The sequence below is a fragment of the Panthera leo genome, chromosome D2, assembly GCF_018350215.1.
Source record: "Panthera leo isolate Ple1 chromosome D2, P.leo_Ple1_pat1.1, whole genome shotgun sequence".
In the NCBI taxonomy this organism is placed as follows: domain Eukaryota; kingdom Metazoa; phylum Chordata; class Mammalia; order Carnivora; family Felidae; genus Panthera; species Panthera leo.
The window spans coordinates 60,448,424-60,465,934 of record NC_056689.1 but is presented as its reverse complement, the minus strand read 5'-3'; the positions used below and the strand labels follow the sequence as shown (position 1 = coordinate 60,465,934).

At 56.9% G+C, this 17,511-nt stretch overlaps 1 protein-coding gene across 1 annotated transcript; it reads right to left on the bottom strand.

Annotated features, from left to right (window-relative positions):
- Positions 1-2,768: 2,768 nt before the first annotated feature.
- Positions 2,769-17,256, bottom strand: TRIM8 (tripartite motif containing 8). Its single transcript, XM_042909347.1, has 6 exons — positions 15,644-17,256; positions 5,968-6,063; positions 5,381-5,614; positions 4,527-4,558; positions 4,278-4,393; positions 2,769-3,925 (listed from the first exon to the last, which is right to left on the bottom strand). The coding sequence occupies exons 1-6, from the start codon at positions 16,211-16,213 to the stop codon at positions 3,318-3,320; spliced, it is 1,656 nt and encodes a 551-aa protein (XP_042765281.1). The 5' UTR covers positions 16,214-17,256; the 3' UTR covers positions 2,769-3,317.
- Positions 17,257-17,511: the final 255 nt, after the last annotated feature.

Sequence of the window (17,511 nt, the reverse complement as noted above, 5' to 3'; positions counted from 1 at the left end):
AGCTGTTCCCCAGCTGCGCGGCCCCACCCCAAAGACAGCTGGGAGAGAGGCTGGGGGCGGGGAGCGGGGCACAGCTGCTGGCCCGGGCTCAGACCGGGAGGGCAGAGACTTGAAAGGGCTCGGGCGGCGCGGGTGGCGGGCGGAGGAAAGCCCCCGGCGGTCGCCTCCCCGCTGGCTGCGCACATCTGGGCCACAGCAGCCGCCGCCCCCCACCGGTGGGGTGGAGAGGCGCTCCCGACACCCAGCCCTTCCCGGAAAGGGGAGGAGTGACCGCCTCTAGGGGAAGGCGGGAGGGCAGCGCCTGGGGTGTGAGAGCCAGTATCTCTGAGTCGTTCGCGGTGTGAGGCGCAGGGTGTGCCTGTGGGTGCCCAGAGGTGTGGGAGTATGCACACCAGGGCAGGGTGGGGAAGGCCCCCTTCACACCTTCCCCTGCAGGCCTTGTGTCTTGGGGCAGCTCCAGCCTTTTCTGGGCCTCCTCTGCCCCTGACCCTTTTGGGAGGAGGGTGACAGCTGCTCCTACAAAGCCGGGGACAGCTGGGTGGCTGGGGACAGCTGGATGGGGTTAGTGTCTCCCTGCTTCCCTGGCTGCCCAGGCACCCCCAGGCTGGACTACTGGCAGCTGGCTGCTTTGCCTGCAGCCTGTGTGCTTAAGTGTGTAATTGTTGGGGGGTGGGACCTGGTGGGGCTCAAGCCGTCCCACCCCCACCAGAGTTTCCCTCCATATCCCAGTCTGACCCAAGTATCTGGAGAGAGGAAGGACCCCTCCCAACAGCTAAAACGAAACTAGGCCAAGTGGGAAAGAAATTGGGCAGCTTTCTGCCTTGGCTCCTAACCCTTGGCACAGAGGGCGTCCTAGGGTCCCTGACAACTATAGAAAGGGAGAGTGAGACAGGAGCAGATGTGAGTGGAGTTAAATGTCTATCTGGCCACCAGCACCTGCCCCCAGGCATCCTTCCACCCCTGGGCTACAGGGGCCCTGTGCTCCAACCATCTGCCCTCTCGCTGTAGCCCCAAACAGGTGCAGGGGAAGAGAAGGGGGCAGGCCAGCTGTTGTCATCCTGTCCTGGCTCTGGCTCCCTGCCAAAGTGAGGAAGGGGAAGCAATGAAGGAAGGGTCCACCCACCCCACACTGAATCGTTTTCTATTCCCACAGGACGGGAAGACGGCTTCTACTTAACAGGACTAAGACTCTGGTTTGGTTGGCCAACCCAGCTGGCCAGGGGAACATAGCTTGACCATGCCTTCCACCCTAGGTCGTTACTTGTATGAGAAGGGGACTAACTAGGGCTGGGTGTGGCTTGGACCCCTGGCACAGGACTCACTCATGGCTTTTGGGGGTAGGAGGCATTCAGGCCCTGACTACCCAGACAAGGGGAGAGAACTAGGCACCAGCAAAGGTTGCCCCTCCTTCTAGTATGGAAGGGCACAGGCTGCTTTATGACATAAGATCCAAGCAGAGTGTTAGGTAACAAACCAGAGATCCTTTTTAAAGTTCACTTCCTGGCCCCAACAGAGGAGTGCCTTGGAGTGCTCCAGCCCCTCCTTCCACCCAGGGGTCTCTATAACAAGCAAGACCCTAGCAAGTCCTTCATCGCAGCACTTTTAACTGGGGAACTAAAACACAGATTCCTGGGCCCTTGAGTCCCACGGAGTCTAAGCAGGCCCCAGGAATCAGCCCTTTTAACAAGCTCCCAAGACATGGTCGAGTTTGAGCAGTTCTGCCAAGGGGGATGGGGGTAGAACGTCTTCACCTACCTCCACGTGTCTCAGAGCCAAGTATTTTCCTGTCTGCTCTTCTTCTATGCGCGAGGGCAGGGGCCTAGACCCAAACGAAGCATGGAGTTGAGTGACTCCCCCAGTGGTGGCCAAGGCCTAGTTCAACTAAATCCCCAAAAGAGGGTCTGCTCTGTTTATGCCCATGGCCCCACACAGTGCCTGGCACTTAGCATGTGCTCAATAAATATTTGTGGACTGAAGGAGGTAATTTTGCAAGACTCAGAGAGGTATTTCTTTCTTTGTCTGTTCTAGCTAAGAACATGCTGGCAGAACCTCAAAGAGATGCCAGGGCCTATGCAGCAGGGGGCTGGGCCTGGGAGGCCCTCACTCAGCAAATATTTGTCAAATGAACCCAAGGCTGAGAGTGGACGTAGTGCCTGACAAATTGACATTCACAGGCCTGGAACAGACTAGGCCGAGCACAGAATCAAGGCAAGGAAGGCAGGGGCTTCCTTCCCTCAGTGCCCTTTCTTGGACCAACACCTAAAAACTCCAGGCCTGGGGGAGTGGGCGGGGTAAGAGGCGAGGCAGGGAGCGGGACTGCGCCATTATGTTTATTAGAAGGTTGGATTTCGGTGTGTGCTCTAGATAGATTACAGAATAAATACCTGCGTCTTGAGAACAGGAAGTCCACGATTCATACAAAGTGCTCACTACAGGAAGTTGCTGTGTCAAAATCCAGGCAAGGACCCAACTCGGGGCAGCCCCTCCTCCCCCACTGACCTCAACAAGGGCTGTGCTATGGTTTTTTTATTTTATTATTTCTTTTATTTCTCTTTATTATTATTAATATTATTATTATTTGCTTTTGCTGTGGTCACTATCATTGGCAAAGTTCCTTTTCCCCTTTCCTGGACATGGGGTTCCTGTCTTTAAGATTCCACTCTGAGGCTGAAGGTGCCAAAAGCTGCTTGAGAAGTGGCCTTTGAACTCCATCTGGGAGGATGTTGAGAAGAAGGAAGCAGGAGAAATCATTCTTGGTTTTAAAAAAATTAAAAAAAAAAAAAAAAAAAAAGCCCCACAATCTACAGGTCATTCCTTACTCAGTCAGTGATCAAACTGCCCAAAAGAAAAACAAGACGAGCAACAGGCCAGTGGGCACTGGTCCATCCTCCCCGGGCTGGGTGAGGAGAGTGGGATCCCCCAAGGCTTTAGGGGAAGCTGAGGCTCCTACAAGCCAAGGGGGTGGGAAGGGGAAGGAGTAGAAGAAAAAAGGAGAGACAGAGAGAGAGAGAGCTCAATGCCTTGAAGTAGATGCTTTCCCAACTCCAGGGCTACCTGCAGCCCAGCCCAGGCCAGCTCTCACTGTCACCTCCGCGTCCAGGAGATTCATTAAAAAAAAAAAAAAAAAAAAAAAAATCAAAAACAAAGCCCAAAACAAAACAAAATCCAAAAGGAAAAGACTTGGTGGGGGGGGGGGGGGATGAAGGAGGAAGGGAGGGAAGACAGGAAGGTAGAAGGGCAGGTCTCTGGATGCATAATTCCCGAGCCACTGGGGGCTAGGGGGGAAGATTCCCCAGCTCCCCACTGCCTGCGTGGCGTTAGCTCGTCACGTAGTGTTTGGTGGACGGCTGCCCATACACCCTGTAGAAATCCTGGTGGCCAGGCTGCTGGGAGGCGTCGAGCCAGTCTCTGACCGCCAGGCCAGGAAGGGACTGGGGGACGGAGGGTGTGGGCGGGAGCGGGTGTGAGTACTCCTGTGAGGGCACTGTCCAGGGAAAGTGGCCGGAGCGGGGGTAGGGCTGGTGGCCACCATGGTTGGCGACGGAAGAACAGTAACAGTTGTCCACAGAACAGACGAGAATCTTGCGGCCGCCATACTGGGGGAGCATGGGCTGCTGGGTGGCAGAGCCATTGGGATACTGTGATGGGGGGAACACAGGACTTGAGTGCACTGGTTGGGCGCCGCCCGGCAGGGCCACCAAGTGCTGCGTGGAGCTGCAGGGCCCCAGGGGCTGCCCTGACTGGCCCTCGCCGCTGGCTGTGCCTGCTGCCCCATATTGGCTGCCCACAGGGCCTGACGACGTCTCTAGGAAACTGGCCTCAGGGAAGGCCGTTGAGTGCTTGCGCTTTTCCGCCCCAGAGCTGCTCACGCCACAGGGGTACAGGGGGACGCTCTGCAGGAAGGGCACCGGTGTGCTGAAGGGGCCTGTGGAGAGTTTGGGGCAAAAGTCGCCAAAGCTCCCATCCCAAGCAACCCAGGTTTCCTTTCCCCACTTTCTGTCTATAGGACCAAGCTCGTTACATCATGCACCATCTTGGTCAATGCTGACTACTCCATTAGCAGGTAGATACTATTATTATTCCCATTTTACGGCTGAAGGAACTGAAGTTTAGGGAAGGCATGTGGCTTTTCCCAAGGTCCAATAGCTAGAAGGGGCAAAGCCAGGATATGAAGAAAAGACTATCTGACTAGGCCATGCTGCCTCTCAGAGAGAAGGCTCTGGCATTTACCCCTGCCCAAGGGGTTCTCTCCTTTCCATTGAGGATACCACCCTCACCTTCTAGCATCTTGCGCAGCTGCTTCTCCTTCTTGGCCACCTCATTCAGGAAGAGCTTGGAGTTCAGGTGGCCGATCTTAGGGGGAGAAAGGCTGCTGCCCGTGCAGGTCTGGGTCCTGGGGGCAGTGGACGGGGCATCTGCTGTGAGGAGGTATCACCGGTGAGCCTGCCCTACCTCCCCCCGTGGGCCTGGCCCTCCCTGCCCTCCCCCAGATGTGTTCCCCTGGGGGCTGGTGGCCATCTGCTCACCTGTCCATTAGGATTTTCACAGACTTGGTGTTCTAGGGGGAGAGAAAAGGGTTAGTCAGTGGGTAAGGCAACATGAGAAAGCAGAGCTGCCCCATGCTCCCTCCCCCCAGGCAGGGCTGATTGTCTGATTCCCCCAAAGTATGGTAAGGGCCGAATGGGGGGGGGGGGGTGGGCAGTCCTCCATTTCTAGAAGTTAAGAATAGCTAACGTTTATTGAGCACTTACTACGTGACAAACACGGTTAAGTGCTTTCTATACATCCATCATTTTATCTACACAACTACGGTAGCAAGGTGTTACAGGCACTCAGTCTTTTATCTGAAATTCATGGGGCCAGATGTGTTTTGGAATTTGGAAACTGTTGGATTGTAGGAGGGAAAATATGGTGCCTGTTCTATACGTTATGTATTATCCCCAGTAGGACACCATCATCCAATACATCAATGTTTCTGCAGCAAAATGTTTGAATACTTGTGTCAAGCAAGATAAATAAAGACCATTAATTGCCAACATGAGCTCAGGTCAATTTTTTTTTTTCTGTTAAATGAGTTGTCAGAATTTTTCCTATTAGTTTTCAGAGATCTTTAAAATTTGGAATTGTGGATAAAGGATTATAGATCTGTATCATCAACCCTATTTTATAGGTGAGGGAATTTAGGCATAGGGAACATATATGACTCGCCCCCAAGCTCACGAAGCTAGAAAGGGCAGAGGAGGAGGGTTCTGAGTCCATGCAGGCTGGCTCCAGAGCCCTGGGAGCATACTGGTGGGGGAAACTGGTTGGGAGCAAAGAATGCCAGACTCCGGCTGAGGAATGACCCGGATCCCACCGGCTGGTCCCGGTCCCAGCCCACCTTCATGAAGCTGACGTCTTCTGTCTTGTCGAAGAGCAGCTGCAGGGAGCCCAGCAGCTTCTTGGCCTCCTGCATGCGCTCCCCGAGGTGCAGCGCCTGCGCTGCGTTCTCGCTGCAGAACTTGGCCTGGGCCTTGTCCAGGACCTCCACCGTCTGCCGCAGGTCCTCGTCCAGCAGCTGGTGTAGCTTTTCATACTGCAGCCGCACCTCTTCCTTCAGCTGGCTCACCTTCTCCTGCGGGCGCGGGGGCGGGAGCGGGCGGGCAGTGAGCGCCAGGGACCTCGGGCTGTGCTTCTGCCTGTCTCGCGTCCTGGGCGGTGGAGTCTGGGACCCCGAATCCCCAGGCTGCCCACGGCTCCCCACGGCGAGGTCTGAACCTGCTAATTTCCCTGCTGGTAGCACAGGGCTCTGGGCCGGCTACCCCTGACGTCAGTGGGGGCTCAGCAATCGACAGTTCATTGAATAACTGACCAAGGGATTCTGGCACAGCGTGGACCACACAACAGATCCTAGCCCCAGCAGGGAGCCAGCCCAAGGCCCTGCACCCAAGCCGGCCCACCCCATACCACGGGCTTGGGCTTAGCTACCTCCACTAGGCGCTTGTCGGACTCGAGTTTGTACAGCTGGTCCTCAATGTCCTGCTCTCGCTCCTCCAGACGGTCCTGCTGCTTCATCAGCATCTTCTGCAGGGACAGGTGGGGAAGGGGTGTCAGAGGGGACTGCGGCTCTATCCCTTACCAAGGATGGGTGAGCACCATCCTTCCTGCTACAGAACAGACTCATCCTATAGATTCTTGGACTCAGATGACCTAAATTTCTGCCATCCAACCCTTTCTGGCCCCCCATGCAATCCCAGGGGCCTGGTGACAGCTGTCTGGGAAGCCTGTTCCCAAGAACTGAAAGCCTGGAATAGCTTCCCACACGTATCTAAACCATGAGCTTTCTGAGGGCAGGGTCCAGCCAGCCCGTTCTGAGTGCTTTTCCTATACAGACTTATCTAATCATCCCAGTAATGCTGTGAGTTAAGCACTACTATTATCTTCATTTCGGAGAAGAGGAAACCAGAGAGATTAAGCAATCTGTCCAAAGTCACACAGCTAGGACACAAACCTAGGTGATTCAGCATGTACAAGTCATGCCGCTTCTCTGGGGAGCCCCATCTTAGAGATGAGTACCCTAGGTTGCAGAGGGACAAACAACCTTCCGAGGTCATCCAGGCCCGCTGGCCTAGTCCAGAGATATCACCCTACACTTGCCTTACTTGCACTTAAGGGCATCAAGGGCAGCTTTGTTCTTGACGCTGAGGGTTAGGCCTCTGAAGTCCTTGCTAAAGCCTCAAATGAGCCTCCAAATGAGAGCCTCAGCCTCTCATTTGGACCCAAGTGGAAGGGAGACTCTGTGGCTTGCTTAAGAACCTGAGGCCAGTCTACTGGAAGGTGCTGGATGAAGCTGTTATTCTCAGCCCTTGATCTCCTGTCTCCACAATCCTCCCTTCCCGGCCCTGTCCATCCTGCCTGTTCCATCCATCCTGTCATCCTCCCTTACCAGACATGCTTCTTCGAACACGGTCTCTTCCTGCTCAAGAACCTCAATGACTCCCTCCTTCCAATATTTTGGCAATGACGGCTCTCTTACAACTTGACACCACCCCCCGCCCCCCAGCCAGGTGGGCTGGTATCCTGTCTCCAATGCTCTGTGCACACTTGAACTCCCTGCACTCTGCTGACGTTTTTCTTTTTTCTTTTTTTAACATTTTAATTTATTTTTGAGACAGAGAGAGAGCATGAACAGGGGAGGGTCAGAGAAACAGGGAGACACAGAATCTGAAACGGGCTCCAGGCTCTGAGCTGTCAGCACAGAGCCCGATGCGGGGCTCGAATCCACGGACCGCGAGATCATGACCTGAGCCGAAGTCGGACGCTTAACCGACTGAGCCACCCAGGCGCCCCTCTGCTGACATTTTTCTACAGCCCACCAGTGCCCCCTTCCTCCCTCTGTCCGTCCTTCAAGGCCCAACTTAAGGCCCACTCCCTAGGAAACTTTCCATGGCCCCTGTTCGAAGTTTGCACAGGTCACTCCCTGTCCTTGCCATGCAGTGGGGCTGTCACAGCGTGCCTTCCCTCGCAGCTGTACTGTCCAGTATGGTAGCAGCTAGTCACATGCGGCTATTTAAATTTAAATAAATTAAAATAAATTAAACATCAGTTTTAGTTGTACCAGCCTCAGTTTGAGTGCTCAATAACTATATGTCACCAATGGCTAATGTTCTGGACACCACAAATACAAAACATTACCATCATCACAGAAAGACCTATAGGACAGCACTATTCATTTTTAAAAATCATTTACTTATTTATTCATTTTATTTTAGCGAGAGGGAGAGTACGAGCGGGGGAGAGGGGCCGAGGGAGAGAGAATCTTACACAGGCTCCACACATAGTACAGAGCCTGACGCGGGGCTTGATCCACAACCCTAGGATCATGACCTGAGCCAAAATCCAGAGTCTGATGCTCAACGAACTGAGCCACCCAGGCACCCCAGGACATTATTCTGTAGCCTGCCTCTCCAAGTTGGTCTGATTTCCCTGCAAAGCTCTGAGCCTGCTGAAAATAGGGTTTGCTGCGGTCTTTTTCTACCTCCCTTCTCAGCCAGGCGACACAGAGACCCCAGCACTCGACAGTTGCATAGCATGTTGACTGAATAAAGGCACGGTTTTGCCCACAAAAATAAGGTTTGCAAAGCAGGTTACAGAGAACCTAGCTCACAGTAAGTGTCCACTCAACAAGGAATCGTTCTTTTTCTTCCTCTGCGGGGGCCTCAGAGTGACCCTCAAGTTTGACCTAAAACCCCCATTCCCACCCACACCCAGCTGGCTCCCCAGAGACAACCACTAATCCCTTCCTCACTCTTCTGACCCATTTTACATTTGGGGAAACCAAGGCCGGCAAGAGAGTTCAGCAACCTCGCTGCGAGTTGCTGGCTGCCCCAGAAACAAAAACCCGGGGACAGGAGGAGGTGGGGAGTATGAAGCCGGATTCTAAGCTGGAGAAGCCTGGGATACTGTCTGCCCCATCAACTTGACCAATGACCTAGGACAGGACCTGTAAGAACCAGCCCCAGGAGACCTTGCCCTGTCCCGGGCACTTTGCCCTTCCAGCAGGTCCCCACACCAGCCCAACATGCACAAGGGTCGCTGCCAGCCTGAGAGTCAGAGCCTGTAAGGAGACACAGCTGAGTGGCAGGGGAGGAAAGAGGCAGTCATGCGTCCTCCCTGCCAGTGAGACTGCCCACAGCTAGAGCAAGAGGGTAGCAGCCCCTGGTAGAAGTGCCCAGAACACACACAAGCACGCATCGCCACTTGGGCCCTGGCACCACCTCATGCACAGTGCCGCACAGAGCTACACGTATACTTGCATCCGGCCCCCTACAGGTGAAGACTGGGCCTCCTGAAGTCCCAGACACTTAAGGGAGGCCTGCCATAAAGGCAAGGTGGCCAGGACACCCCTTCAGGAACAGTAGGGCTTTTTACCTCCCTTGTAACAACTGGCCTTCAAATTTTTGCCTTCTGGATGCCTTGTACCCACACTGAGAGGACAGGGCCCCTCTCTGCAGATGTGTCTCAGACAGCGGGCCATTCCTGCCTTCCCAATGCTCAGGATATTGGAAAGCCCCCCACCCCTGACTCCATCCCATACATCTGCGCACTATGGTCTCCCCACCTAGCTAATTCTCATGACCAAACCCATCAGTATCAGATTAGGGGCACACCTGGGGCTAAGTCCCAGATGAGAGACAGGAAGGAGGCAGCACCAAGGTTAGCTTCCCAGCCCAATTTCCCTCAGAGGACTGGAATGGGGGCTGTTCCACTCCCATCCTTTGGAGCAGTGGGAGGCCCCTCTCCCGCCCCTCTGGAACCCTTCAAGGAACTCATGGCTGACTCCTCAGGGAAAAGCCAAAGGAGGCACCTCCTGTCCAGTTCTAGGGGTGGAGCTCAGCCCCGGCCTTCTTCCAGACCTTTCTCAGAGCCTTTCCTGGCAGTACTTCTACTCTGGGACATTGCCTGCCCAGAGCCCTCTGGGGTGGGAGCCCAATCTAGGCCTAGCAAAGGCAGGGGCCACACTCTCTAGCAAGTGGCTGGGTTTCACTCCCCCTCCCCCATCTCAGAGGACATGGAGCTCCTGTCTCTGCTGCAGGGGTAGGTAGGGGAGGGGGTAGGAATGGGAAGGAAACTGGCCAAGAGTTGCCAGTCATCACAGAGGGCTGGGAGGAGGGCCCAGGGACCCAGGCTGGCCAGTTCACCCTTGCAGGGATGGCCCTCTCTTGGGGCCAGATGATCTTAATCCTGCCACAGACAAAACCTGAAGGAGCCAGAGGGTTGGGGGGAATCACTATTACCTCAGGCACCGGGAAACTGGGGGAAGGGACAGGAATATTCACTTGTTGCCTCTTCATTACCCCTCACCTCAATTCCACCAAATGACTGAATCAGGCTGCTGAGAAGCTGGAAGACAGGGGCAGAGGAAGCAAGGCCTATACCCCTTCCCGCTACCAGCAGCCTCTTTCCATCCCAATGTCCGAGGAATCGCTGAGAGCTGAGGCCCCATTTCCCATCTGGGAAAAACCCAAAGCTGAGAGATAGGACCAGATTTTCCTGCTTGATTCAGAGCAAGGGCTCTCAGTGCAGGGGGTAAGGATATGGGGGCTCTTTACAAACCCCTCCCAGCGCTCAGTGAGTCACCTGGACTGTGGCACACCTCAAGAGTGCAGTACAGGAGCACAGCGGAGTGGGGAACCCTGGTCTAGACTAGCAGCGCTGGAGGGACCAGGCCTCCAGCAGGAAGGAGGAGGGGCGATATGAGGCCCAACTCCACTCAGAGGCACTTGTCCCTTAGAACCTAAGTAAGGCCTTTTGTGGTCTCCTCCTGGTCCCGTGAGGGCAAAAACATCAAGAAGACATGGGGGCACTCCATTCCCATTCCATCATACATGACAGGTATGAAGAACAGGCCCCAGGACATCCTGATCCTCCTACCTGTCGCCCAATGTTCTAGACTCCGCCCGGAGCTGCTCCCTCTGAGAGAGGGGCACTCCTAGCTCCTTACATTCCTGCCCCAGGAAAGCCTCACATCCCTCTGGAGTCTGACTGGTCAGGCCCAGCTGGCATTGTTGATGCCAGACTGGACTGGGCAGACGGGTAGGCCATGGGGACTCTGGGCTGCATAAAAGTTAATAAATAATAATACTAAAACCCTCAAGTCAACCTTGAAGAGAAGCAAGGTCAGGAGGGAACAGGGCCCCAGGGGTTGGGCCAGAGGCAACCCCTGTCTGAGATTTTCAGACAGGGCCAGTGCTGGATCCAGCAGCCCCTGTGGTGGTGGTGGTGGGGAAAGTCATGGGGGGCAAGAAGAGGGGGCTGGGCTGCTGAGCACCTCTCTCTGCTCACACCCCTGCCCAGAGAGCTGCCATTTCAGCTCTAGCTCTGGCTGCAGCCCCTGCTCAGAGCTACCCCATCCTGACCCCCTCCCCAGCTTCCAAACCTGCCCCCCACTCTCACTATAGGCCTCGTCCCAGGAGCATGCTGGCCTCCTCTTTCCCTGGGCCACAGCATTCTCCCCTTGTCACAGGGCAGTTTCCAGGCCTCGGCCCTTACCTTGGGCTACCATGCGGACCCCCAGGCAGAGGCAACCACAGACGCAGAGGGAAGAGGCTGGAGGGCAGAAGCCAAGGCAAGGAGAGAAGCAGGCTCTCTGAAACAAGCCCCGGCAGACCCTAGAGAAGGTTTCCCAGCTGCAGAGTGGAATTAGCTTTTGCCATGCAGAGAGCAGCGCTCTGGGGCAGCAGAACAAAGAGGCGAGAGAGAAAGCCCCCCTTTGTCTGGGTTTGAATACCAGGCCGGCCGGGAAGGAAGGCTTTCCCAGAGCAGGGAGGAGGCCAGCCAGGCCTGCCTGCTTGGTCCAGGGCAGGGGCCCAAGCCGGGCTCACCTTCTTCCTAGGCCCACCCACACTGCCCCCAACACAGCATCGCAGGAGCCACCTGGACCTCTGCCTCCGATACCGGCCACAGGCAACAAGCTCGCCCGAAGGTGAATTCCATCTTTTCTTCCCCTCCCCAACACCCCCACCAGTTGAGAAAGTCGCACAAGTCTCAGAGCCCGAGCAGGCAGCCACATGCTAGCAACATGGTGCTGACAGTCACGCAATACACCCTCAACTTCCAATCACAGGTATACAGCAAGCGGGCCGTGCAGTCAACCTCGTCTCTCACAGACGCGCGCTTGCACGCCTTCTGGACCCCACAGCCACACGCAGGACAGCTACACAATTAAGTCGGTCACTCACGCTGTACCTTCTCAGAGATACACACAGGAGATACAAGAAAATCGGTCACATGGGGGATGCACAACCAGACACTCCGGTTACACGCGTGTGCGCACACCTGCAGACAGACATGGACGCACGGCCATCCAGAGCTGCAGGAGGCCGAGTAATCAATAGGGCGTGCATGACAGGCGCCTGGCTGTGTCAGCAGGATCCTGGGGTGGCGGTGGCGGTGGGGGCTGGGCCTCTGCCTCAGACTCCTCTCTGCCTGGGGCCCAGGGAGGAAGGCTGAGCCAGACCCACCTTCCCTGCAGACTCAGGATGATCAAGGAAGGGACAGCTACATTGCCCTTCACCTTACACAGGTCAGCTGCCTCCCCACCTGAGAGGTCAGGAGTCTGGTCTGGGGAGGAGGGAGCAGTGGGGTCTGTGCTGCCCGAGTCAGCTGGGCCAGGGCAGCCTCCACCCCCACAGCCCACCCAGAGATGGACACATGGGGCGGAGACCTAGGGTCCCCGCCAGGGTCCCAGTGCAAGCCCTCCAGCCAGGGGCAATGGGGGCAGTGAAAGCGCCACCTCGCCTCTGGCAGCTACAAACCCCAAGTTGGCCCTGAGCGGTGGGATCCTCTCCCTGCCCCCCCACCCCACCCCAGGGAACATCTCTCAACATTAAACCTATGAGACATTTAAGGAAAAGGGTTCTGGCAACATTTCCAGTTTTGATCTGGGGGCCTAGGAATGACACGGGGGCACTACTATGACCTGAACACACACACACACACACACACACACCCTGCATAGTCCCTCATACATATAACTAGGTCTTCTTTTCTTGTTGAAGGAGGTCATGAGATAGGGATACTCCTGGCTTACACCAGTTCCCTGTTGCTTAGATGAACCCCTAAACCTGAGGGCTGGAAGGGGCTTTGACTACCTAGGGCTGCCAGACTCAGGCCCACCTGGATAGCCCCATTTTGGGCCATTATCCTCTCATAGCCCCAAGGGAGAACACATTTGGGGTCTGGGCATGTCCCACAGAGTGGTCTCTGGGGCCAACCCAATGGGCCTCCAGGCTTCAGGGCAATGTGGTCTACACAATGGCTTTGCAAGGGCAGAGTGGGGCAACAGAGTTGGCCTGACTCCCCTGCTAGTGCCCTAGGCTGCAGAGAAGCCCTGCTTGCCTCCCTGCTGGGCTCCTGCTCTAGGCTACTGGCCTTTGCACATGTGGGTGCTTGTGAGTATGTGACTAGAGCCACCAAGGAGAGGTTGATCAGAGTTTCCTATTTCTAACCGATAGGACGTTTCAGCAGCACCTCCCACCCCTACCCCACAGAAGACATAAGAGGAAACACAAGAAGCAGAGCCGTATTTTAAGGCATGTGCCAAGTCTCCATGTATCTGCTCCTATATCCCGGAGAATTGTTGCTCTCATCCGTATCCACGGCATCAGAGGCCCTCAGGCAAGGGAAAAGAGGCCCAGGAAAAGGCCCTTCTCCCTGGCTGGAGGAAGGACAGTGTGATGGGTTCTTCCATTCAGATTCCCTATGGCTCTTCCCCTCTCCTGAGGGTGAGGCCCCTTTCTCCACGTTCAGTAAGTCCAACTCAGACTGAGGGGTGCTGGCCTGTTGGAAGGGTTTCCAACTCCAGTGCCCTGAGTCACCAGAGAGAATCCAGAGGGCCTGGGGTGGGGGCACCCGGAGGGGAATAAGACTCAGGTTGCTGGGTACACAGATGCTGGGTGCACAGAATTGCACATCTGGCCCTGATGCAACCCCCCTACTTGTGCGCCTGCCCACATCAGGAACAGGAATGAACACACACACACACACACACACACACACACACACATACACACAGGCATGCTCACAGGGGCTGACAAAGTTCAGCACTTCCTTCCCAACCAGTTCCTTCCACGAGCCAGGATCATGGACCTGGTGGTGGGAACCCCAGAGTATACTCTGCATGCCTGGGCAACCCCTTCCCCCACCAATTATACAGACGGGAGACAGGTGCATTTAAGGGCAAAGCAAGCAGTCTCAGAGGCACTTGCAAACATAGACACACATCTAAAGATACCCTCCTACTACCGAATCAGGCACAATTATGTTTTCTCCCCACCCAAATGAAAAGCACCCCTAGCACTCAGACACAGTTAAGAGCAAAAGCGTGGGTGCAGGCACAAATTCACTCATCATCCTGGCTGCTGCCCCCTCCTTGGTTCCTTTCAGCCACATCTCGGTCTTTTCCCTTCCCGTCACTTTCCACTGCCAAACCCAGGACAGAGAACTGGACAGCGCTCCTTTCTCCTGCCTTTGCGCTTTTCCCTTCCTCCCCCAGTCTTTCCATCTTTATTAATACCAGCAGCTTCCCCATACTGAGAAAAGTCTGGGCTCTGCCTCCCGGAGTTGCAGGTGGGCACTAGGGGTTCACTGCTTTCCCTAGGCCTCTGATTCTCAACTCCAGGGAAAGGAAGAGAATGGCTCCTCTCTCTATCCCCTATGCTTCCTTTAAGAAACCATAGGTCCTGTCCTGTACAAAACCCAGAGTTAGCCCATCCGATTGGAAACTAATTATACAGCAAATTTTATTTGTTATCCCTGCCCTCAGCTTGCGGTGGCTCTCCTGCCTTTTGTTAGTTGTAAGTGTATGTTTTTTAATTGCTAAACAGTGACTCATTCTGACTGGTTCCCCCCCACAGGAAACAGCCCCCATCCACAACCGTCCAGGCTCAGAGCTTCCTCATACCCAAGCTCCCCACTGGCCTCAACTGCCTCCAGGGCCCCCACCCATTAAACGCTCCCAGTGCAACCAAAGCCCAACCTCACCCCCATGATATCACACCCGGGCTCCAAGCTGGGGCTTCTGAGATGGCTCAGGCCAACCCCTTCCTTCTGGTATGACTCAATGCTGAAAGCCAGGGGACCAGGGAGGGACCTAGGAGGAGCCCCCCTCCACGGAAGGGGACGGAAGTATTGCCTCAGTCCAGCTCCAAAGCCAGGCCCAGAGGCCTGAGGGAGAAGGCGGTTTTGACATTGGCCGCTGCTGCCGGGTGTATACAATGGGAGGGGATGCGGTTCTGTAATCACCCAGCCGGCAGCCCAGGGGAGCCAGCTGCCTGAAACCAGATTGCAAGGCAGCTCAACCTTAAACCCACAGGATTCTTTTTCCGTCTTCCACTTCCCCTCCCCAAATGTGGGAGGGCTGTGATAGAGGGCTGGGCTGGGAGAAAAGGGTTCACAGTGATGAAGACACATACTTTAAGGTTTGTTCATGCAGACGCATGCAATATACACAGGCACACAGAGAGCAGTGATTCTCACAAATGAAGAGTGGGCAATTGGGAATAATCAGAATGGCTGAGACTGTTCAGTGATGCCGCTGGCTGTCCAGGCCTTGTCCAGATAGATACCAGAGTTCTGTTCTCCTCCGGAAGCTCCCCTCCACCCCACCCCCCCGCCCCCAGTGTGTTTCCAATAGGGCTTGAAACTAACATGGCTGCTTTTGTTTACTTCCTCATTGGTATGCCAGCATCATGGATCATGTCAGCCACAGCAGCGGCACCAGGACACTCATTACATAAACAGCAGCTGGAGAAGCAGGACCTGGGTCACTGCCTTGGTGACTTCCCATAGGGCCCACAGAAACAAGGCTGGGGGAGGGAGCCGTGCGCAGAACAGAAAAGCAACACCCAAACTCTACCCCTCACCTCAATTCTATAAATGACTCAAAAGATGGACTCTATGTGCACAGGTGCAGAAATGTATCAAGTAGTGGGAGACCTTTCTTCCCAGGACCTTGCCCCCAAACTTTCAGGGTATAAGAGTTTGGAAGGGCGCCTCTGGCCTGATGTCACAAGAGTTAGCCTGTCTGGAAGGGTGGTCCCGAGGAGGTAGGGGGAGTGTGTGTGTGTGTGTGTGTGTGTGTGTGTGTGTGTAGGGTACTTGCCCGGATCTCATTCCTCCGGATCTCCACGTCGCACACCGAGTGTCCCTGATGCGCACCGCTGTAGTAGCAGCAGTACTGGCACACGGCCACCTGCTCGGCCTCGCAGTGGTAGAGGCGGTAGGCGTTGTGCTGGGGGCAGCTCCAAGCCCGCACGTCGTCCGCCTCCACCAGGAGGTGCCCGCGGGCGGTGGAGGGCTGCTGCAGGTGCGTCTGCACGTGGGACTGGCAGCAGGGCGCCTCGCAGCGCAGGCAGACCTTCTGCGCGGGCAGCGGGGGGCCGCGGCGGCAAAACACGCAGTGCAGCGCCGCCGGCGGCTTCTCCACGTGCAGGGCGTTGAACTTCTCCACGATGTTGGTGAGCTTCAGGTTCTTCTCCAGGCCCGGCTTCTGGTTGTAGGCCTGGTTGCACTCCGGGCAGCGCACCAGGCCGCTGTCCTTGGCCCACGCCTCGCCAATGCAGCCCCGACAGAAGTTGTGTTTGCACGGCAATTGCACCGGCTCCACGAAGACATGCAGGCAGATGGGGCAGATGAGCTCCTCCTCGAAGCAGTTCTTCCAATTCTCCGCCATGGCTGCTGCGGGCAGGGGGCCCGGGCAGGCCTCCCTAACTGCCCAACTCTGGGGGGCCGTCCGGTGCAGCTGCAGGCCCACCGAGCCCCGAGCTCCGGCCCCAGGAAGCCCCGACAGTCGCTCAGTCACCAGCGCCCTCCGCGCGTCTGCCCCCCAGAGGAGGGAGCCTCGGTCGTCCCGCCGCGCGCGCAGCCGGCTGCGTCTCCTCCTCCTCGCGAGCGCCTAGCGGGAGGCGGCGGACTGCGCCAGGGCCGCGGCCGGGCACCAGCCCTGGAGGGGAGCGCCGGGGTCCAAATTCCATATAAGAGGCCGGCCCCCCGACCGCGCGGCTAGGCCAGCGGCGGCCCGCGGCCTGCGCCCGGCTTCGCGGCTGACATTGGGGCGCGCCCCGCGGCGGACAGAGCCAGGGAGCCGCACACTTCCTCCAACGACGGCGGCGGCGGCGATGGGGCTCCCTCTCAGGTCGTCAGTGCCGCACCTCACTCGCCTCGTCCGGGGTCCGAGAGGCCGGGGAAGCGGGAGCGGCCGCGCCGAGGGCGGCTAGATCCGGAGCGGGCGGGCGAGGCGAACTGGCGGTTCTCGGGCTGCGGCGCGGGCGTCCCCCGGCTGGCCGGCCGGGTGCGGGTGCGGGCTGCGGGGCGCAGGCGGGCCGACTCCGGGGCGTTGCGTGCGCGCAGGGGCAGTCATTCAGATGAAATTCCAGTCCTCGGCCAGAGACACCAGCCCGCCTCTGCCTTCCTCCTCCCTTCACAAATAGAAACGGAAGGGGGAGGGAGAGAAGTGGAAAAAAAAAAAAAAAAAAAAAAAAGCCAACCAGAAAGGGAGGGAGAAGCCCCGGCGGTGCTCCGGCCTGACCCCCACTTCGCGACTTCTGCGCTTCCCGGAGGCCCGGCGCCCGGCGCCCCCGCCGCAGAAAGACCCCGCTCTCGGTCTCCGCGCTGGGCGGGCGCCTCGGCTCTGCCGAGGAAAACAAGGATTGATCAAACTAGAAAGGAATTTTTCTCAACTGCTAATGAACAGGAGGCTCGGCTCCCGGCCCTCCCCTCCCCCCCGCCCCGGCCCTCCCCCTTCGCCACCCCGGCCCCCCTCCCCCCCACTTTCTTTTCTTCTCGGCCTCTGCTCCGGCCTGGAAGGCTCGGGGCTGCGGTCGGAGCCAGCCTGCGGCGGCGGGGCCGGGCCGAGCCAGCCGGGCCAGGCTGCCTCCCTCAGAGCCCAGCCATCTTGGGCTCCTGGCGGCAGCCGCGGTGGCCGGGGGTCCGGGCGCGCTCGCTCGAGGGTCCTGCAGCGGGCTTTCTCTA